Source organism: Histoplasma capsulatum, genomic scaffold (genome assembly GCF_000149585.1).
Source record: "Histoplasma capsulatum NAm1 scaffold_5 genomic scaffold, whole genome shotgun sequence".
Taxonomy (NCBI): Eukaryota; Fungi; Ascomycota; class Eurotiomycetes; order Onygenales; family Ajellomycetaceae; genus Histoplasma; species Histoplasma mississippiense.
Window position 1 is genome coordinate 789316 of NW_001813978.1, and position 22177 is coordinate 811492.

The window sequence follows — 22177 nt, forward strand, 5'->3', positions numbered from 1 at the left end:
AAGAGCTTCTTTCCAGAATACAAATGGTGCAAGGCAGCATTTAGGCACTTGGCGAACTTTCATGTATATATGGAGAGAGAGAGCTCGTCTCTCAAGGTGGCAAGTAGAATATAATATATACATACCAGAAGCTGAGGAGACTCGGATTTCTACAAGCCCGTTGATGATGACGGCACAGAAACTGCACGATGGTCATGTAGAAGAAAAGAGGCAGCTTGTCATATGGCAAACCCTAAGCAATTAGCGAGTTAACGAGTGGATTCTCACTGTCTGCCCCTGCTGGTTGCTCCTTGTATCCTCATCTCCCGTGAAGCCCCTCGGCAAACGCCCAGCGAGATCCGTCTCCAGCCGCAGTTTAGCCTAGCCGATGTTTCGGGCGGGCGGCTCTCGCCCGGCGATTTTCCCTCAACTTTCTCCAATATTTCCCAGAAATCCCAACAAACAAAATACCCTTTAAGCGTTGTTCGCCCTGTTGCACCTCTCTTCTTCCAATTGACCAATATCCCCCCGAATACACTTCCGAAAATGGCATTGGCTAGAGGCACTACAAGACAGGTGCTGAGGGCGTCTCAGGTATAGTGCTACTGCGATCCCGGCCGGTACTTCAACTCGGGTTTTTTCATTTCTTCCTGTGCTCACTTTTGCCTATCTTAGATTGCCTCTCGGTCATTTGTCCCGGCTTCTCGCTACTACTCCACCGCAGAATCTGACCTCAAGACCACTTTCCAAAATGCTATCCCCGCAAAGAAGGAGCTGTTCCAGGAGGTCAAGAAGCGTGGTGAGGACGTCATTGGCGAGGTGACCATTACCAACACCATCGGAGGCATGAGAGGCCTGAAGGCCATGGTTTGGGAGGGCTCCGTACTGGACGCCAACGAGGGCATCCGCTTCCATGGCAAGACCATCAAAGATTGCCAGAAGGAGTTGCCAAAGGGCACTTCTGGAACTGAGATGCTCCCCGAGGCGATGTTCTGGCTGCTACTCACTGGTCAAGTTCCGACCACACCTCAGGTCCGAGCGTTTTCCCGTGAACTGGCAGAGAAATCACTCCTTCCTCAGCACATTCTGGACCTTGTCAAATCTTTCCCCAGGACAATGCACCCAATGACCCAATTATCCATCGCAGTTGCGGCCTTGAACACCGAGTCCAAGTTTGCCAAGGCTTACGCCGATGGTCTCAACAAGGCCAGCTACTGGGAGCCTACCTTTGATGACAGTATTGCTCTTCTCGCCAAGATCCCCCGCCTCGCAGCATTGGTCTTCCGCCCCAATGAGATCGAGAAGGTGGGCAAACAGGAGCTCGACCCCGCACAGGACTGGGCGTACAATTTCGCAGAGCTCCTTGGAAAGGGCGGCAAGGCTAATGGAAGCTTCCACGACCTTCTCAGGCTCTACCTCGCCCTTCACGGTGACCACGAGGGTGGAAACGTTTCCGCCCACGCCACTCACCTCGTTGGAAGCGCCTTAAGCGATCCCTTCCTCAGCTACAGCGCTGGTCTCCTCGGTCTCGCCGGTCCCCTCCATGGCCTTGCTGCTCAGGAAGTGCTCCGCTGGATCCTGAAGATGCAAGCCGCAATCGGCAACAAGTTCACAGATGCGGATGTCAAGGACTACCTCTGGTCCACTCTCAAATCCGGTCAGGTCGTTCCCGGCTACGGGCACGGTGTTCTGCGCAAGCCAGACCCTCGCTTCGAGGCTCTGATGGACTTCGCCAGCACCAGGCCTGACATAATGGCCAACCCGGTCTTCCAGCTCGTCAAGAAGAACTCTGAAATCGCCCCCGGCGTGTTGGCTGAGCACGGAAAGGTAAAATCCTCCCCTCCCCATTACTCCAAAGGAATCTATGTGAAAACTAACCCAATATTATGATAAAACAGACGAAGAACCCTCATCCGAACGTCGACGCTGCCTCAGGTGTTCTCTTCCATCACTACGGGTTCCAAGAACCCCTTTACTACACCGTCACCTTCGGTGTGAGCCGCGCTCTCGGCCCACTCGCCCAGCTCATCTGGAGCCGCGCCTTGGGCCTGCCCATCGAGCGCCCCAAGAGCATCAACCTCCAGGGCCTTCTCAATTTGTCCAAGAAATAAATTATGTGCCAGTTGTTCTAGACGCTGAAAAATGGAGAGATATGGTAAGTTTGATGTAGCTGTTGGGTGCCGTGGATGAGTAAACCGTCAAAAATTTAGGTAGAGGAGGTCGGTCGAAAAATGGATGACATGATATCCAAGCTTGGCAAAGGTGCATTTTTGTTGTTTTTTGTATGTCTGTATTTACATGTACATTTATTTACATTGAAATGTTAATAGAAAGTCAGATACCAAAAAGTTTTGTATTATGTTTACTTTTGTGTTTATATTTATATTCATTTTTATCTTTTTTAAGACCCCCTGTCGCGTTTACTAACTTGCGGCGTATAAGTTCTCCATCGAGCTGTCTCCTTGTCGACAGAAGGTCAATCGCTGGAAAATGGGGAACCCAGTGAATTGGAAAATCCATCCATATAATATACAAGAGACGTTCTTTTCACATGTCGGATTATTTATACGACGGTGGTTTCTGGAGGGGGAAAAAAAAAGAAAAAAGAAAGAAAAAACCCCGCGATCTGGCTTTCAATAAATATTTGCTGAAAAACTGGGCCTTCCCCAGGTTCTCGGTTTCGATATATGATATTTGCAACACAAGCAACCGAAATAAGCAGATTCCTAATAGTGGGTAAAAATGTCCAAATTGGCACATGACATTAACTAAATTTCTTCAAGGATTCTCAAATGTCATTTTCAAGAATGAGCCCTCAATCTCGTGTCCAACATTCCACTTAGTTTCGCGGCGAATTCACGTTATGAGCGATAAGGATAACTAGTCAATAGTTGAAAATGGTGCAGAGTATAGTATTCCGACAACTTATATTCTGCACCCACCCTATCCTCCTGGCTCCATACCACGGGAGGGGCATCGATACTCAAGAGTGCAGCTAGGCAGCACATCCCGTCGCTCGACACGAGGCCGCATAGTAAAAAGTTGACCCTCAAGTGTGCTTCCGGAATAGTCGAGTCGCATCATATCAAAATCAGCGAAATTGCCTGTGACGCCTGAGTCGTGGTCGCCATCGGAGGGGGTCCGCCAAGTTGGCACCGAGGCCAGCGTCCAGGAACGTGAAAAAATGACTCGGATACAACGTCGTAGATGCAGCGCCGTATGCATTAGCTGCCGTTATCGCTGCATTGGTTCTGTTCACAAGGTCAAGGAGAGGTATCACCAGCTGGCTTTCACTGACCGGGACCAGATAAAGTTGTCATCCAAGGAAGGATTTCCACTGGTTCCCGAATCAGGCATAAGAAGCATTCCGGAGCATTGCAGCCATCGTCGGTTGTTTCCGTGGGGCGAATTTTCGCAATTGCGCGAGGCCATGAGTTGGTCGACGGAACGCAAGTCCACAAGTACTATGCAACCAAGCGCCATTTCTGGAGTTGGAGCTATCCGGGAAGGAACAAATACACCATTTAGTTATCCGATCCATCAAATATAGGGGAGACATTGTCTTCCGCCAAAGGGGCCTGGACACGAAGCCGATCACATGTCGCATGTAAACCTAGAGGGATCGAAAGCGGAATGGAGAGGAGAATCTGTCCTTGCATCGAAGAATAAACCGGATAAAAGAGTTTCCCAGGGTCTTTTGTACCCCGCATACCTTTCACAAGGAATGCCCATACTTTGTTTGAGCATCATAATCTGCATGGCCCATGTGAAAGTCTAGTGTATATCAATTTGGGGGTGCATGCTCCTGACTAGTGCCTTAGAAAACAGGACAAGTCAACTGATCAAAGTCGTGTTTCGCTGCAGGCATCCAGGTCGACTTCGCGTGGAAATATTGTTTAGTATTGCAGTCTTTTGTATCTCATGGTTCAGTTCGTCTAAATTGGAGCTTGAGCAGGGCTTGAATGAAGCTCGCATATTCATGTCTGGGAACCCTGAAAGAGTTACAAGGACCCAACAAATACGAAGGGGGGATACTTAAGTCTTCAGAAATCATCCACTTTGTGTCTCATGCCATCTTATTACATCCATTGGGTAGTCCGTCCATGGAGGTTGCTCAAAATATAGATAGCTAAAGAATATCGATAACTAACTAACAAAAAGGACATGCCCGCGATTAGTCAGTCGATCTGATAACAGCCCTATCTCCACCCAACATCGCAGCGACAACTCCCCGTTGTTTCAACACGCCCACCGGCATGCATCATAGCCATTGGCCACTGCACATCTGCAACCGTCCAACGTAGCTTTTTCTCCAACCTCCAATATGTGCAATGCGCGCAATGTGTGCAATGTGTGCAATGCCCGCCGCCAGCAGCAACCCCTTTGGGAAACTTTTGAGTTGCCCTTCGCGAATGATGCGCGCTGTTCCACATACGATGGAAAGGAGAGGATGCCGCACACTAGTTGACGCCGCTGGCTGACCTGGCTAGGGTTGCTCCATGGCCTGGCTGGATATTGCACCAGAGGTCCTAATGCAGTCGACGCTCAAGCGAAGTATACCTCTATTTGGGAGATCCAAGGTTCTAACAGCCAACCTTGGCTGTCCATGCAGGGTTGATCTATAAAATAGCTGCATGAACCTGGAAGACACCACCAGCGGCGAGATTCCACTGCACAGTACATGCCTATTTGAGAGAAAGATCCATCCGAGGGAAATAGCATATAACGATACACATTACACACACACATATGAATAAAAAGATATATGTGCGGCATTTCCAGGCAAATAACTCGAGGAATATGCGTGAGGCCTACTTCACACTCTTCTTGAGCCACCCTTCTCATGCTCACATACAAAGCTACAACCATGGTCTCCTCCAGCGTGGTTGACACCGCTGGCTCTCTAATCGAGCTTATCGATAGCCTCGACAACCTACCAACATATCCTCCGTCGCTGTACATCGATCTCGAAGGCATCAAGCTCTCTCGCGAAGGCAGCATTTCTATCCTTCAACTGCTCAATCATCACGCAGAGCACGTGTATCTCATCGATATCTATCTCCTTGGCGAGGAAGCCTTCACGACAACTGGCACAAATGGAAAATCGCTCAAGAGCATTTTAGAATGCCCAGCGACACCCAAGGTCTTTTTCGACGTCCGAAACGACTCGAATGCGCTGTTTTTCCATTTTGGCATTCGCCTTCAAGGAGTCGAAGATCTACAGCTTGAGGAAAGCGCGTGCAGGCCCGGACCGCTGTCGAGGAAAAAGTTCGTCTCGGGCCTGGCAAGGTGTATAGAGATCGATCTGCGAATTTCTCCTAGCGCTAGAAGAGTGTGGAAAGAGAGTAAGGATAAGGGCATGCGGCTCTTTGCCCCGGAGCGTGGTGGATCCCATGAAGTATTCAACCTCCGACCCATTCCTCAGAGTATTATAGATTATTGTGTCCAGGACGTTTCATTTATGCCGCACTTGCGAACGCTTTATTGGAGCAAGCTTTCGCCCGAGTGGAAGGCCGAGGTTGAGGTTGCAACGAAGGAGCGGGTTCGGGTGTCTCAGACTCTGACATACCAGCCAAATACTAGGGACAAAATCCTAAGCCCATGGCAGAGTGTCGACAGTGGGAGGGCGGCAGATGATTTTTTTGGACGTCTTGATTTGTTTGGCGGCCGGATACTGGGGCCATGAGGGTGGGATGGTGGACTACAAGATAGTGGCGCGTTCAGGCCCCTCTATTCAGGAAGTGTGAAATAACTTGAACTTATTTCCTTATGTGTTCAATGCTACATTTCCATTAAATCGATGTTAACGCGGTTACCATTTGTGCGGTTTGAATTCTCCGATTTTCATCACTTAAGATTCTAACGGGGCGAGATAGTATTGTGTTCGACGGAACAGGAGGTTATTTCAAATGGGGAAAACGCAATTGGGATTTGGAAGGAAACTTAGGGATGTGAGCTACACTGATATGCATACTCCGTACGATATTGTGCCAAAGAACGAGTAATAGTAAAAAAAACAACTATTACGTTGCCCAATGTTCTTTCGCAACCGTGCGCGAAGGGAGTGGACCATACGTAAATAAATCCGTTAATCATGTTTTCATCCCATTTAATTCGACTGCCTCCATTGGACTAATGTAGTCCCCAGTATTCGAACATCTACCATACAAGCGGTTCATCCAATACTAATAGAGGGATCCTTGCAAACACCTTTCGCAGTAACCGCCTTCCTTATTAAGTTTAACCTCACGTAAACATGGCATTCGGTGGCATTTTTGATTAACGCCACTATCACAACGTGTGGATCCGTGCGTGCGATGTTTTCGCACCGATCCGTACGCAGCAACTGCAAAGTATTAGCGCCGTACAGCCTTCCTTATTCAATTAGATTTATAATTGGCGTCATTATCATCGTGCGCGGGGCAAGTATCTTCATCAACATTCAAGAAGTTAGCATCATATTTTCTCAAGGTTGAATTCAGAACGGGTGTATGGAACTGACGGCCTATATCAATATGGAAGATCTCGCTTTCTTGCATCAAAAATAGAGTTCAAAACAACTGTACAAGCGCCAGCGGCAGCAGCAGCTGCTGCAATCTCATTTTCAACATTCAAATCCATCATGATGATGAGATTATGCCCACTGCGGGGTTCGAAGCTCTTAATTATAGTGATGGATTTATTATCATATCCTTTACCCGACGTACAAGAGCTTTTCAATTAGATTAATACGACATTTACAAATCCTACGCCACGAGAGCGCCGAATCGTGGCATCTATGCCTATATAGGAAGGCAGTGCGTACTAAAAATATTTTGCGACTTGGCGTTGCTGGATCCCTCTTGATAATCATATTTGAAAAAAAAATATAGTCTAAGTAGCGGGCTTTATGAAAGCGACGAACCAAACCAGGGGCTGGAAGATCTCAGAGAGGAAATCGATTGTGTAGGCGAAGGGCTAAAGTGTAAGGCGTATGATCTGTTCGATAGTTACTCGCTTCATAGCTTAACGCGGCCGCTGACCAGGTCTTCCCAGTCGCTTCGCCCAAAGTCCAAGTATGTATCATTCTGTGGAAGAAGCCACAAGAATCGGTCATTCTTTCCTTCCGGAGCCTTCGACCCTAGTTTGTCGGGATCGACGCCTTCATCCCTCAGGGGGACCTTATTTTGTTTCTGGTTGTGAGTGTGGTTAGAAGCTTCGACTAGGCGCAAAAATACCGGAACTGCGTGCTTCGGCAACCTTTCGCGCGCATATCGAGCAAAAGCGGCAAAGCCGAAGTTGGCCCGTTGATCAGGCTGGATGAGGATAGCCGCACAGCCGGCACGACCCTCGTGGGTAGGCACAGAGACGCCGTAAACGTTAGCCTCGGCGACACCGGGGTATTCGCCCAGCACGGCGGCTACTTCTGCAGTGGATGCGTTCTCGGATTTCCAGCGGAATGTGTCGCCGAGACGATCGAGGAAGTGCCAATGGCCATCTTCTGTGCGGCGAAGCGCGTCCCCGGTACGATAGTAAATGTCTCCCTTCTTGAAAACGTCCCGGACGAACTTCTTAGCTGTCGCGTCGGGGTTCTTCCAGTAGCCCTGGAAGGCAGATTCGTCGGGCACGGAGATGATGATTTCGCCTCCTTCGCTGTAGGGAGCACGCGTTGCGAAACCTGTTTTCGGATCGCGGTACATATCTCCAGTCATGGGGTCGATAACAACGGGGATATAAACATTATGCATCAGGCGGCGGAGGATAGCACCGTGATGTCCGACACAACGGGATTGGTAGGGACCGCTGTCGTAATTGATCAACGTAAAGAGCCCTTCCGTGCTACTGAAGAACTCTGCAACATTTGGAATACCGAACCTTTCTTGGAATTTCTCCCAAACGTCCGGTCGCAGGCCATTGCCGTACATGCAGCGAACATTATGACCGCGATCCAATGGCGAGGGTGGGGCGGAAAGTAGATACCTAGCTGTCTCCCCAACATAAACGAAGTATGTCGATTTGGAATCATGAATGTCTTTCCAAAACCTGCTCGTACTAAACTGCTTGGCTATAGCAACGCTCACACCAGTGAGTATGCAGGCTATGATGCAAACAGAGGCAGTACCATGGTACATCGGCATGCATACATACCACCTGTCACCTCCAGAGCCTCCTCTGTCGCGTAAATCTTTCTGGAAGATCGTGGTATACATCCGATTCATAGTAAACGCGCATCCTTTGGGTAGCCCCGTTGTACCTGAGGTATAAAGAAGCATAGATGGGAATTCACCATGCATGTTGCGAGGAAGACTTCTATCCGAAACAGCTGTCGGAAATGAGGAAATATGACTCTTGAGAGAATCATCTAAAAACACAGGATGCATCTTGAGATCATTCTCAATCTCATTCCTCTGGTCATGAATCCGTGCCGTGCATTCAGCGTCTGCATCCACAACTATGACATCTGCTCCACTGAGTTTGAGGCAGTGAATTAGGCCCGCGCCTGTGAGATTGTAGTTAATCATTGCGGGACCACAACCGATAGACCACAGGCCGAGCCATGCAAACACAAATTCGGGGGAATTCTGTAGGTAAAATGCCACCAAATGGCCACGCTTCACGCCAATGGAAAGGAAGTAATTCCCATACTGGCAGGCAATATCAAGAACTTCACGAAATGTATATGAGCCGGTCCTTGACCAGACACAGGGCGCATCCGGGTACTTCTCGACCACGTTCCTAAAGACATACCACACGTTCAACCGTCCTTCTGCTTCTAAATTATGGTTGGAACATGAGCTATCAGCCCAATTGGTGATGCCAAAAGTGAGTAAGCGGGATCACTTACTTGCGCGGGCAGCAATGCGTTCACTACGTCTCATCCGGTGGATTGTGTAGACGTCCCGTCTGAATTGGTACTTGCCATCCAGGTAGGCACCCAAAGCACCGATACCGGCAACGGCAGCAGCAGCAGCTATTCAATCAATCTGTTAGCCAACTTGTAGTCTATTAAAGAGCGGAGATGTGGTAGCAGTACCCAAGGCCATCCTGCTTCCAGTTTGCTTGGTTCCGGTGACAAAGCGAGCCCCTCTGTTCTGCGAAACAGCTACTTGGCGCGAAGTTCAAGTATTATTAGACTTTACCAAAATTCGAACAGGCAATTGAAAGCAAATCTCACGACAGTTGTTGGCCAAAGGTTCACGAAATAACAGATTCAATTCTATTGCCATGTATGAGAAGGACGGCAATAAGATTGAACAGAGAGAAAGAACGAGATGAACTTGGTATAGCAACCTATACCAGAGGTCAAAGATAACATTTGCAACGCTTCTTATTCCTCAAAAATTTCCCCACTGAATTGCGACATCCTCGGCTCATCTCCATAGGAGAGAGCAACCCACCCAAACCCATTTGCTGGAGAAACGCCATTTTGCCTAGGCAAAGACTCCACGGGCCGAAGGCCTGATTTGCTTGAAGTTGCGAGGTTACTAACTTCAACCCCAATTTCCAGCACAGTCGCCCGTCTGGAAATAGCGGTGCACAGATTAGCCAGCTAAGATAATGGATTGATGAGGAGATAAAAAGGTTAGCCGGTGAGGAACCAGGAGAGCCATGGATGGTTCTGCACACCGGTATCTGGACATGTGACTTATTAACCCTAACTATAAATTGATTTTGGTGAAGTGATTCTGTGGCCAAGTCTTTGAAAAAACTCAACGTCTCTGCCGCGGTCGTCCCTTTACTTGGAGGATTTTGTCAGTAGTATTATCTGAAGTGTCGCGGGGAAACATCTTGCGCAGTAACTTGTTACTCCGTAGAATTGCTGCGGCTGTTTTGCACCCGAATGGCGTCTGGCGAAGTTTTGTTCCACCTTCGGCTCAGAGGATTCTAGCAGTGGACACGTTCCGAAAATAACGGGTTTATTTTTCCTTAACGCATTTTCTACCAGAAGCATTGGATTCTCCGTCATTTTCGACCACATCGAGGTCCTGATAAGAAGGAGAATTCCAGTTATCAAACAAGCTCCTGGCAGCAGAGTGAATGTTTGATCGGAGTTGAGAGCTTTCGCAGTGATCCAGCATCCCGCCAAGAAACTCTCTGCCTTCTCCAATAGCCTGAGACAACATCATCCTGATTTAATCCTCTTGTTTTTCTTTGCCGCCTTCGGAAATAATAGTAATGCGCTGATCCTGCTAGTTTGTCCTGATCTGGAGGTCATAATACCCGAGTCTCCCGTCCGTGGTACTTCTGCTGTGTGGTGATATTTGGATATGGTAGTTTCGGAAAGACTTCTATATTTGCAATTTTCCTTACGACAGCGTTTAGCCACTTGAAATTTGGCCTGATCACCAGTTGGATAATTATTTCGCTGTTCCTATCCAGGATTATTTGATCCATCTATTTCTTCTCTGGGTACAGGTACACTATAGTAATTGCAGATAACAAAAAACAAAGTCGCGCCTATGAGAAGTGATCGCAGTAGGCTTCGATGCAGGGAACGAAAACTGATATTCTGATGTCATTTGATTCACCCATCCCTTTTTATCAAGAGGGTTGCAGAAGATTCAAGCAGGTTTTTTTTTTTTTTTTTTTTTTTTTTTTTTTTTTTTTGATAATCGGTTCAATCCACGTGACTTGAATAACCCTATATAACCCCTATTTCTGATGTTCAGCAACTCCTCTGAAACAACAGTGCACCGACGCCGCCCGAGCCATAATGATCTATATATAAATAAACTCGATCGATAAGAATCGTTACATGAGAGAGTAAATAAATCGAATCCTCCTGAGTTGCTGATGCCAAAATACTGCCAAATTCCCAACTTTGATAACTGCCAGTGGCCAACCTCCTTACCGTTGCTTGCTACATTTCTGAAACGTCAAGAATCTCATATCATGTTCCGCCAGTTACCCAAAGGGGCGATGCCAGTGCCAAATTCAGACAATTGGCGGTTTGATGCCCCATATATCTATTCGGTTGTTGTCTCATTGATTGGTTGTGTCAACGATGTGTTGGAGGTTGTCCCCTCTTTCGATATTTCCCCATTCTGGGTTCCATATTGATATGGAAATTTTTATACAAATTCTGAAGGAAATTTCTATGTTCCTTTAGATCGAATAGAGCTCTTTCTAGTATTTTACTCCTTTATAAGGCGCTATCATCTGTTTGCTCCGAGTAAATATTCTTTCGTTGATCCATCTATTGCTTTGACTGTGGCCATCAAAGAAAAGAAGATTAAGTCCAACTACCATTATCAATTTTCAACATATGTGCGCGGTAATTATATAACTACCGCAATCTGGCGTCATGAAATCCCACTTTTGCGTAACAACTCTCTTCGCACTCGCCGCCGCCCAGAAAGTTACCGTCCCAGCAGACCTAGCCCAATCATTCTCGAGCTCGGGTACAGAGGGGCTGCAAGTGAGCTTTGGCAGCGATGCATCCGAGGGCATTACAAATGGCCAAACTATCAGCTTAAATGGTCAGACTATTCGTTTTTCCCACTCTCCCTCACTGTATATCATGTCTTAACACCCAACAGACGCCCAAAGTCCTCCCACCTTCGCTCTTGGTGACAGCTCCGGCGTCAACCGCGCCATCTCGTACACAATCATAATGCTGGATACCACTGATAGAAATGCGCGAAAAGTACAATTTCTCCAAACAGCTTTCAAAGCCACGGGTGACAAGACGAAGCTTGCAGCGGAAGGAGAGCCGTTTATCGCATACAAGCCACCATCCTTCGGACAAGGCCCGCGCCAATTCTCGTTCCTTCTCTATCAGCAGCGGGGACAGGATCTAACGCAATTAAGTGGTGTTCCCAGCAGTGGTACTGGGCCGTTCGACCTTAAGAAGTTTGAAACTGCGAATAATCTCCAGCCGCCACGGGTTGGTATGGCTATTACAATACTTGATGATGGGAATGCTGGTGAGCCCCGAAAAGATCATCCATTATCAACATCCGCACTACCATTCGGACCATTTGCTCCACAAGAAATTTCTTCATCCCCCTTTATTTCTGCATTAATACCTGTTTTGTCTACTGCCTCGTCTCCGAACACAAAGACTGCAGTCGACACAGTGGAAGCGTCGTTCCCCGCATTCCCCTTCACTTCCGGATCGCCTACCACTATACCTACGCCCTTACTTTCGCTGGCAACCTCTGACTCACAGCTGTTGTCAGAACAACCAATAATCACACCAGCCTCCACTGTATCATCTTCCTTCCAATCTGCCTCTCCGTCTGTTTCTCCGGCTGCCTCTTCTTCCGTCTCCGCCTCCACGTCTCCAGCTGCAAGGCAAACGCGGACAAGCATCGTAGTTGTGACGGCAAGCCCTACTAGCACTGCCACAAGCAGTTCTAGTGAACTTCTCGGAGCAGCTAGAGAGGGGGATAGTGACCGTTCTGCTGGTGCTGGCTTGTACGGATCTGCTTACGGAGCCATGTTTCTGGAGATAGCTTTGCTACTTGCACAAGCGGGTCTGTGCATGCTGGTGCTGTAAAGTGACTTGGATTGGTTGCTTTCCAGGAGCCTGCCCTTCGAAAACGATTCACCTCCAAATTTTGGCTTTCCCTTCTAACCATTTGAGAGTTGTCCCCTGATTTCCTTCACTGCGCTATGCGAGGGTATGATATTGATATTTTTATTCCCCAGCTGTATTTTGGAGTAGTTTTTTTTTTCGTGGAACATTTGGAGTTCATTGATTTTTCGCTTGCTTTTCACCCTCCTTCTTCCAGCCATGGTGTCGGCATGTACAGTACTTCTTTATGTTGCATATAATGCATACAGAGCCCTGCCAATTGATGAAGATTTGATTTTTTATATGGACGGCTGGTTTAAAAAGATTGATTGAGCATGCCGCTTCTAAGAAATTTTTAGCGACATCTCAAGGGCGAATCAAACCCTTCTTCCCGTTAGTTAACTAGTTAACTAGTTAACTAGCTGTCAGGATTTCATAAGCACTAAAATCATTATGTAAAACTGCGGGCTGAAGACCGGTACACCAAATAACCAATCATCAGATTCAGTTTGTTGTAAGTTCCTTCTCGCCAAGCGCAAATACGCACACCTTGTATTCCCCCATTGAGCGATCATGGCCAGGAGAAAAGAGCCCGCCTTTGTAGCAGGTAGTGTTTAAAATATATAAATAAATGGCTCAGGTTCAGCTTCGTGGGCAGACTGTGTTAATCCATTCGTGAACCTTTCCTCTCCTCCTCTATAGAGGAATCCCAGGTCCCTTGGATCCCCAGCATCTGCTTCAAACTATCTTACTAAAGAGTTATTGATAATGGCCAACAAGCCCGTCATCGTGATCGTGCCCGGCTCATGTCATAGGGCTGAACACTACCAGCGACTAGTTGATAAGCTCACAAAATACAACTATGAAGCAATCGCCTTGACACCACCATCCCTTGACTCCAACCCTCCCCATGCCAGCTGGGACAAGGACGCCGAAGCGATACGGCGCGTAGTAACGGAGAACATCGATGCTGGAAGGGACGTTGTTGCGGTTGCGCATTCATTTGGTGGCGTTGCGATGAGCGAGGCGGTAAAGGGGCTGGGCAAGCTTGCTCGTGAAAATGACGGGTTGAAAGGGGGTGTCGTGGGACTCGTCTACATGACGGCGTTAGCACTTGTTGAAGGGCAGAGCCAAGCGACCTTGATCGTACCGCAGACGCCAGAGGAGAATGAGTTATTCCTAGCATATCAAGAGGGGATGAAGAAATATTCCAAAGGCATGATGCCGGTAAATGAGGTATGTAAAGAACTTGAATATATCACCCATGATTTTGACCTACGCTCTTCCTTCTCCCCTCTATGTACTGCTAGTTGGCACGGGCAAATGAGTCTTAATCTGACCCAGAACTTATTGCCCCATCAGGCCGGGATGATAGTGCCTGACCGGGAGACGACTCGCCAGGTCGTCTATCACGGCTGCGATCCCAACGATGTAGAAGAGGCACTCGACCTGTTAGGAGCCCAGCCAATAGCCCCGATGGCAGCACCAGTTACGTACACGGCATACCGTGAAATTCCGAGTACGTTCATTCTGTGTGAGAATGACCGGGCTGTCCCGCCATACATTCAAGAGAAGATGGTTGCGCAGGCCGGCAATGCCATGGAAATCGTGCGGTGTCAGGAGGGCCATGTGCCGTATCTCAGTAACCCAGGCTTGGTTGTGGATTGTGTCCGCCGTGCTGCGGGTGAGAGTGTTTAGATGGCCGTTGACGTCCTCACGAACTGCTTGCCGACTGCTTATTTCCCCTGTAGCGATACGATTCAATACAGTATATTCATCGTTATAGAGTTTTTATTGCAGGGGACTTTCACCGTCTTGTGCTCGAGATGGCTGGTGTGAGATGAGAAATTCAAAATTAAACTGTATGGCAGCTATCATGATAGAAATGCAGCCCCTACCCACAAGCGATTCAGCCAGTTTCGACAGCGTAGAATACTTGCATTACAAAATCCCTTATATGAGACATGAAGTCAAACAGTGGGTGAAAAAGATGAACTTGAGGAGCAAATGTTTAAATATGCAAAAGGAAAACTCAATATAAAGTAAATGTCTATGGAAATATTAAATCCTAGTTTGCAGTGGGATATGGGCAGGGCAAAAAACTCTCGTCCACTGTCGTCTTTTTGTAACATATGCTCAAATAGTGCTGAAGACACAAGAAACCCCCACCACTCCCAACGCATCTTTAATCTATGTATACATTTTACATACATAATGTTCTCTATCTGTCTCAAGAAGACGTAGATCCTCTTGAGGAACAAAAAACAAACCGAAATCGATCTACTTAGAAATCGACCTTCTCCTTAACATACAAATCAACATATTTATCAACATCCATAGACTCAAGCCCTTTCTGATCAAGACCAAGCTTAATGAGTTGCTCAACCTTGGCAGCGTCATAGTGTCCTTCAAGGTGTCTCTTGTACTTGGCGAGGATTTCAGGCTTCGCCTCCTCGCGGCGCAGGCGGTGGCCGAGAGGGGCATCGACGACGACCTCATCAAGAACGGTACCGTCGTTGAGGGTGACGGTTAGTGCGTTGGGAATTGTACGGAGGCTTGGGTCGTGGTAGTCCTTGGTCATCTGGGGGTCCTCAACGCACTTGATGCGCTTGCGGAGAGACTCAAGGAGCTCAGAGGTAGCTGCTTCGGAGCCGTCGGTGTAATCAGTTGCAAGGAGACGGTTGAAGGTGAGCATGGTAGCAACCATGTACTAATAGGGGAGGTAAATTAGTTTAGTCAATGTTTTAACGAAGATGTTTGAGGATTGGGAGCGTGGTTTAGCACGTACCTGGATGCAGTGGTCGCGATCAGCGAAGTTGTCCATGGGCTTGAATTGTTTGTCGATGATACGGACGCAGGCCTCGTGAGTGCGGATGGTGACATCCTTGATGTCTTTGGCGGATTTACCCATGCTAGCCAACTTCTTGTTGACGTGGGTGGCAGCCTCAATGGCGGTTTGCGAGTGGAATTCAGCTGAATATAGCACGTTAACGGAAGCTATTCATGGAGTGGGATCGTTTTCAGTAGTAAGGGAAAACATACCAGGATAGGAGACCTTGAAGAGCACATTCTCCATCACGTAGCTGCCATAAGGGCGCTGGAACTTGAACTTGTTGCCCTTGAACAGGACATCGTAAAAGCCCCAGACTGGAGCAGAGAGAACGGTGGGTACGCCAGGTTCTCCCTTCTGGACCTTAAGGGCGAGGTTGACCGCGCGCTGGCATGCATCACCAGCAGCCCACGACTTTCTCGACATGGTGTTGGGGGAGTGTCTGTAAGTTCGCAAGCTCTGGCCATCAACCCAGGCCTGGGTGATGGCATCGGCAGTCTGCTTCTCATTCAGACCAAGCAGCTTGGAGACCACTGCAGTGGTAGCAACCTTGACCAAAACCACGTGATCCAGGCCAACCTTGTTGTACGAGTTCTCGAGAGCAAGAACACCCTGGATTTCATGGGCCTTTATCATCGCTTCAAGCACATCACGGACAGTGGGAATCTTGCCATTGCCCAGGGACCCTCCAGCGCGGTTAGTACGTGAGATCCAGTCAGCCACAGCTAGGATGCCGCCCAAGTTGTCAGAAGGATGGCCCCACTCAGCAGCCAACCAGCAATCATTGTAGTCCAACCAGCGGACCATAGCACCGATGTTGAAAGCACCATTGACAGGGTCGAGCTGATATGGAGTTCCAGGCACCTTGGTGCCATTGGGGACAATGGTGCCTTCAACAATGGGGCCCAGGAGTTTCGTGCACTCCTTGAATTTCAAAGCCTCCAACCCACATCCTAGGGTGTCAAGAAAGACAAAGCGGGCAGTATCAAACTAGAAAACAAAAACGTTCTCGCTTCAGTAAACGGTAATTTAGAGAATAATCGAGGAACTAATTTTTCTTGGGCATTTGCATTTTCATACCGCAAGATCTGAATTGATTTTGTAATTATGAATGTAGCTAGCCATATCGTTGATTTCAGGGTCATAATCACGAGCCGCGGCCGGGGTGGCCGAAGCACCAGAGTTGAGGGAGGACATTGTGGAGAAGGAAGATCTAGATTGAAAATGCTTGCTAGAAAAGGATGATCTGGAGGAACGCAAGCGTAAAGACGAGGCTGCTACGGATGAGGTTGCTAGTTGGCGGAGGGGAAGCGATCGTGGGGCGCGAAAAGAGAGCTGTCGCAGGGTTTGACTGGTGACAGACATGGTCGGTAGCAAACGTGGTGTGTGTACTTCTATCTACAACCCTCAGCAACGGAAGCCAGAAGTTTATGTACAAGAAGGAGATGGTAGGGAAGAGGTGGATTGTAATTGATCTCGAATTGCTTACTTTAGAGAGGTGTCTTTGATGTGTCTGGCAACACAGTTCGAGTTCAATAGGTTTTTTTTGTTGAAGTTCGGATTCCAAGGTTGAAAGAGCGGGTCACGTGGGTGTTATTCGGCAGGGTTGCCGAGGATAACACCGAGAACAGACCCGCATCCAACCGGTATGGTATTATTATTTCAGTCTATTGTTATATTTTGCATGTATAGTTGACGAGAAGCACGTATTAAATGGTAACAACACGTATCCCCGAAGTCACGAGTCTCGGCTATGTGTCAACCTGCGAATATTCCGATATCTAATCTGATGAGAAACACCACTAGCAGCTGCAGGATTGCCCGATTCGGTAATTAGCGAACCTCACATTATTTATCTGTGAACGGAAAATACCTCGCTCACTGATAGCGTGGCCATCACAATAGCCGATGGTTTGGATGATCCTTTTGTTACCCTCCACCATGTGTCACTGACTTGCCTCGTTGCTGAACAATAGTGCAAGTACTAGTAACTACTGAAATACAGCATTTCTTCTTTAAATACTGTTCTTCTCTTATGGAAGATGGAAGAAAGTATCCGATTCGGCATCATGTGTCAGACAAAAGCTCTTTGTCCGCTGCACTTTTTTCTTTATTCTTGGACTCTATAAATCTTCGTTGTTTGTCTCCGCAAGAAAACAAAGGAAGCGACAAGATGCACTGGAGCCCTGAACGTGGATATTCATATCTCTGCGTTGCTATTTCTTCAACTCATATATTGTCAGATTTATTATTGATAAAAATATCGACTTAGACCCTTTCCACTTACTGTGATATCCTTAGATCATCAAGAATATGGTTTTTTTTAGTAAGCCGTCGTGGAAGATGCGATTCTCCAGACTGCCTGCTACCATGCCTTCAGACTCTAAAGCACAAGCTTTGCTAATCATAGAGCAGATATATCTCGATATCCACCTTGCCTCTCAGCCAAAGAATGAAAATTCAACAGATTGTAGCTCAGCGACCCCTAACATCTTCATGGACACAGCAGAGCGCATCCTCAAATCCGTTAGCGAAGCAATGATGCGGCAAGAAGATCCATGCAGCATGCAGCTGCAACGCCTTATAGATCTAGGCAAATCACTAGGCTGGATGATGCTATCTATCTGCAGCCACTCAACGCACTTCGTCGATGCTGCCAACGATAACGATAAGCTCTGGCAGGAACTTTACACTCTAATCGGCTCAAACGCCATCAGCATCGAACTTTTTGCGAAAACCCGCCGCCTGAGCTGGCATCCCATCCTCCCCCGCGCGCTCCGACCAGGTGAAGGGGGAAAATTAACAGTCAATTCATGGGAACCGTACTACCCCTACGTCATCAAACTAGATGCATGCGCCATCTACCACCCCAAATACTACGGTCTGAAACAGCAAAACATCACCAAATCAGTCTACATGATTACAGAGCGCTTCGATCCTTCCCAGAACCTCCGTCGCCAACCTAGCGATGGCAACTGCGCTATGTGCGGAAGCCCACAGCTATGCGCATGCAATATACAGCTAGCAGATGAAACAAATCCACTCCTCGAGCTGCGCGAGTACCCAGACCGCGGCGTCGGTGTCCGTAGCCTCCGCTCCATCAAAGCAGGTACGTACATAGGCCAGTATGTCGGCGAAATCCGCGAGCCGGCAGCTCGTAAAGGTACTACATATGCACTCCATCATACCCTGCGTGACCGGTCAATTGGCGTCATCGATGCAGCCATTTATGGGAATTGGACTAGGTACATGAACCACTCGTGTCGGGCAGGGGTGATTTTCGTCTCAGCGGTAGTGGGTAATTCTGCGTGTGTGCTTGTGAGGGCTATCAGGGATATTGAGATATTTGAGGAGATTACGGTGGATTATGGGGCTGCTTATTTTGCGCCTCGGGGCAGAGTGTGTAAATGTGGGGAGGAAGGTTGCCGGTATAAAGAGGAGGCGGAAGTTGGAGCGAGGGAGAGGGTGAAAGAAGACTTGAAAGGAGAAGATGTGAGAAGGTGTGTTCCGCTGTATAAGTCACTATCGTCTGCTCAACAACACTTCCTTTAGGAGAAGGAAATGCGTGTGTGGCAGCTTTATGTACTGCACTAGTTGCTAGGAGCTACGTGAACCTAGATACCACCCCAATTCGAAAAATTTCCTACGACTCAGAAAGGCGGGAAGGAGGACATGTTAGAGATAAAAGTAGAAACACATTCTGTAAAGCAGCATAGAATTTCTTATTTTTGTTGAGAAAAAAAATTGAATTAAACTACACAAGCAAGTTATACAGAACTAGGGATATCACAATCGTAGATGAGAAAGAAATATCACTGAAAATAGCACACATTACAACAAAATAAATTCGATGTTCAGCACCTGGAGAATCAAATATGGAAAGGAAAAGACAAACAAAGAAGGAAGATCTGAACATAAATAGCAGATGCGAAAAGAAATTTAGCCCAGACATTGAAATACTAACGGTGACAAAATTAGTTAGATCTGAGGTGCAAAGCCAAAGCCCCCCTCCCCTCCCTTAAAAAAAAAAAAAAAAAAAAAAAAAAAAAAAAAAAAAAAGCCGAACATAGCACAAAGGATCAAGCAATTGCCGTGTTTCTTACCCACGTGCACGGCATCAGATTGGGCATCTTGGGGCGTGCCGATGCCACCCTCCACCACTGCAAATAAAGTCATCGGAAGCATCACTGCAGACGTCGATATCCCCATATACTTGCTCATCTCCCAAACAAACGTAATCTTCGGTGACTAGTGTGGGGCAGTCCAGTTGGATGCAGAGATTGTAAGGAAATGAGAGCGAACCTCTTCGTCCTTCACATACCACCACCACATATCAATCAAACCACTTTATTCCTTCACACAACGAAACAGACACGAGTTGATCGATCGATCACAGTATTTCCACCACCTCCGCTACAACGTCGATACTACCATCACCACTACCGCAGGTACCACCATTAATCCCATCAACGCGCTCCAGCGCCCTCTTCACCACCAAAAAGATCGCCTTCCCCAGCATCGGCGGCACTGCATTCCCAATCTGCCTTTTGACACTCTTCCCACAAAACCGATGCTCGAGCGGGAACGTCTGCAGGCATGCAAGCTCGCGGTAGGTGAAGCCGCGTGTGCCGCTTGGGTGGTAATTCTCGCCCCCGTTGCAGGTTATCGTCCTCGCTTGGGTGTGTGGGTCATAGGTTGGCCGGTTCAGTGGACGGCTGCGAGCATATTGGATGTCGTGGTCTGGGTGATGAGGGGGGATTTTAGAGATTGCGTCGTGGATGGTGCGGAAAGGGGGAAGGAGAGCAGTGGTGATGGTGGTGTTTACTTGGGTGTTGGGAGAGGCGTGCGTTGGCTTTGGGAAGGGCGGTAGGGGTTCACCGGGTCTACAATATAGTTGGAGGTGAGTAGGATGTAAGTTACATATGCATATAAAATGACTTGAGGGGAGGAGGTGGGGGGAGTGATAGCATACCCCGACGCCAAAATAACCAACCGCTGACGGCTCTGGGGCACTCCATAGTCCCGACAATTTAGTAACTTCCAACGGACAGAGTACCCCAGTTCCACAAAGGAATGTATTGTTGCGAAGAGGAATTCTTCATGCCTCTGTTGCAAACCTGCTGTTTCCTCCATAGTCACAACCCTGGGCTTCGTCGCCTCCAGTAATCCGCGCGTACAGAAGATGCATGCTTCATTATCATCATCCATGGCAGCTGCAACTGTTTTTGCAGGTGAAAAGGTCTGGCAAGGAGGGGAAAAATGCAAAATATCAACCATTATTTCAGTGTGGCTGTTAGCAAGGAAATCTGCTACATCGGATGTATATCCAATTGCAGTCTCAAAATTCAGTCGAAATGAGTCCATGGCTGATACTGAGTGATCAAATCCCCAATTCAGGCGAAGGCCTGCTTGCAATGCACCTCTGGATACCCCACCCGCACCACAAAAGCCATCCCCAAATGTATACTGCCGGATTATTTTTGAAGTCCCGCCTAGAATTGTTGGAGTGTTTGTCGAAAGATCGACGAGCGGTGAAATTTTTTGAGTGGCATAGCTACCCCCTGGTTGAGTTTCACCTCTCCAACGGAATCGTAGCGTGCTAGTGTCAACAGCATAGCCAGCGTCTGCCTCATGTGGAGCGAGGAATTGGATGGCTTGCTCTTCCATGCGTCGTTTGCGGGAAGATGTCGTGGAAGTGGAAGTAGGAGTGACCCACACCCTAATGTATTTGGAGCGGCAGAACAGAATCCCCTCTTGCCTGCGTTCAGCCTCTGTCGCAAAACTGTCTTTATCACCCCGAGGAACTAACATCGGATAAGGTGTATTTGTAAAACGCACGATCCTCAAGCCCTTGACTTCGTGCAAGCCCACCTCATCAAACTGAGTGGTCTGCTGCGCGGAAAGGTTCACAATCCAGCACAACTCATTGATCTGCTCAGGCATTAGCCCATTCATGGAATCTTGTCGCTGAAGCCGCCAGCCCCTCAGCGATATCTCCCCGCCCACCCCCCTCACAATCTCCAAGATGCGGAGAAAGGTGCCATCCCGCAGCTCCACGGATTTGCCAGTTTTATATGTTCTACCCTCAGACACGAATTCTGGGATGACTTCTTTCACTTCAAAAGATTCAGTATGGTTGAGGCAGGGGGTGATGTTAGCTGTGAAATTGGAGAGGATCTGCGGCCATTGCTCGTTGTCCACGAAGTCATCCTCGCTATATCTTGCGGTGAAATCTCTCCCCCCGCCCTCCCACCCATCTTCCTCCTCATCCTCAAGGGTGTCAGTGCTGTCACTCTCATCTAGTACGATGGGAGATGGGCGGCTAGGTTGGGAATGGTCTTGGTCATGGAGCTGCAGACAACGTCGACGGCGGGACTTTGGGGGTAGAGTAGAGAGGAGACAGGGCTCGCGGCCTGGGAGTATTCGAACCATCTTTTGGGTGAGGGATTGCAAAAGAACTCTTTTAGTGAGAGAGAGGGGTTTTCAAGAAGGTGTTGGAGCATTCAGTATTGAGATTTCGAAAGCTGGTGCTGGCTATGCTTAGAACAGAAAAGTTCAGAGTAAACCTCCTCTGGGATAAAGTATGGGCAAACAGGATGTTATCAATCTTCAAAATATCAGAAGAGAGAATGAAAGGAGACCAGGAAGGTATTCTCTAGCACCACAAGTGATCCACTCGATAGGTGGCAATTTTCAGATATTCCATAGATCATAAATTGTGTTGTGTTGTATGATCTTCTTGACTGCTGAAAGTGTTCTGGGCATAAAGAATTGAGCTCAGAAATCCGGACATTCCAACAACAATGAGTTGGTCATCTGGACATTTTCTGCTCAGATATTCACTCTCAAAAATACAACTCATGATTGCC

General features: G+C 47.9%; 7 protein-coding genes across 7 annotated transcripts; 4 read left to right on the plus strand and 3 right to left on the minus strand.

Moving 5' to 3' along the window:
• Window positions 1-525: 525 nt before the first annotated feature.
• On the plus strand, window positions 526-2090 carry HCAG_05090 (2-methylcitrate synthase, mitochondrial precursor; the record flags this gene model as incomplete). The annotated part of the gene is made up of 3 exons (XM_001539573.1): window positions 526-573; window positions 655-1806; window positions 1878-2090. The coding sequence occupies 3 exons, from the start codon at window positions 526-528 to the stop codon at window positions 2088-2090; spliced, it is 1413 nt and encodes a 470-aa protein (XP_001539623.1).
• A 2756-nt stretch (window positions 2091-4846) lies between these two features.
• HCAG_05091 (predicted protein) lies at window positions 4847-5665 on the plus strand (the record flags this gene model as incomplete). The annotated part of the gene is made up of 1 exon (XM_001539574.1): window positions 4847-5665. The coding sequence occupies one exon, from the start codon at window positions 4847-4849 to the stop codon at window positions 5663-5665; it is 819 nt and encodes a 272-aa protein (XP_001539624.1).
• A 1312-nt stretch (window positions 5666-6977) lies between these two features.
• Window positions 6978-9925, minus strand: HCAG_05092 (conserved hypothetical protein; the record flags this gene model as incomplete). Its single annotated transcript, XM_001539575.1, has 5 exons — window positions 6978-8010; window positions 8107-8731; window positions 8804-8929; window positions 9310-9508; window positions 9767-9925. 5 exons carry the CDS (start codon window positions 9923-9925, stop codon window positions 6978-6980), a joined length of 2142 nt encoding a protein of 713 aa, XP_001539625.1.
• Window positions 9926-13246: 3321 nt separating this feature from the next.
• Window positions 13247-14176, plus strand: HCAG_05093 (predicted protein; the record flags this gene model as incomplete). The annotated part of the gene is made up of 2 exons (XM_001539576.1): window positions 13247-13714; window positions 13841-14176. 2 exons carry the CDS (start codon window positions 13247-13249, stop codon window positions 14174-14176), a joined length of 804 nt encoding a protein of 267 aa, XP_001539626.1.
• A 586-nt stretch (window positions 14177-14762) lies between these two features.
• On the minus strand, window positions 14763-16505 carry HCAG_05094 (2-methylcitrate dehydratase; the record flags this gene model as incomplete). The annotated part of the gene is made up of 4 exons (XM_001539577.1): window positions 14763-15188; window positions 15267-15475; window positions 15521-16298; window positions 16389-16505. 4 exons carry the CDS (start codon window positions 16503-16505, stop codon window positions 14763-14765), a joined length of 1530 nt encoding a protein of 509 aa, XP_001539627.1.
• Window positions 16506-17678: 1173 nt separating this feature from the next.
• Window positions 17679-19106, plus strand: HCAG_05095 (predicted protein; the record flags this gene model as incomplete). Its single annotated transcript, XM_001539578.1, has 5 exons — window positions 17679-18393; window positions 18430-18602; window positions 18726-18808; window positions 18910-18995; window positions 19084-19106. 5 exons carry the CDS (start codon window positions 17679-17681, stop codon window positions 19104-19106), a joined length of 1080 nt encoding a protein of 359 aa, XP_001539628.1.
• Window positions 19107-19247: 141 nt separating this feature from the next.
• HCAG_05096 (predicted protein) lies at window positions 19248-21740 on the minus strand (the record flags this gene model as incomplete). The annotated part of the gene is made up of 4 exons (XM_001539579.1): window positions 19248-19267; window positions 19412-19556; window positions 19717-20191; window positions 20281-21740. 4 exons carry the CDS (start codon window positions 21738-21740, stop codon window positions 19248-19250), a joined length of 2100 nt encoding a protein of 699 aa, XP_001539629.1.
• Between the last annotated feature and the right edge of the window lie 437 nt (window positions 21741-22177).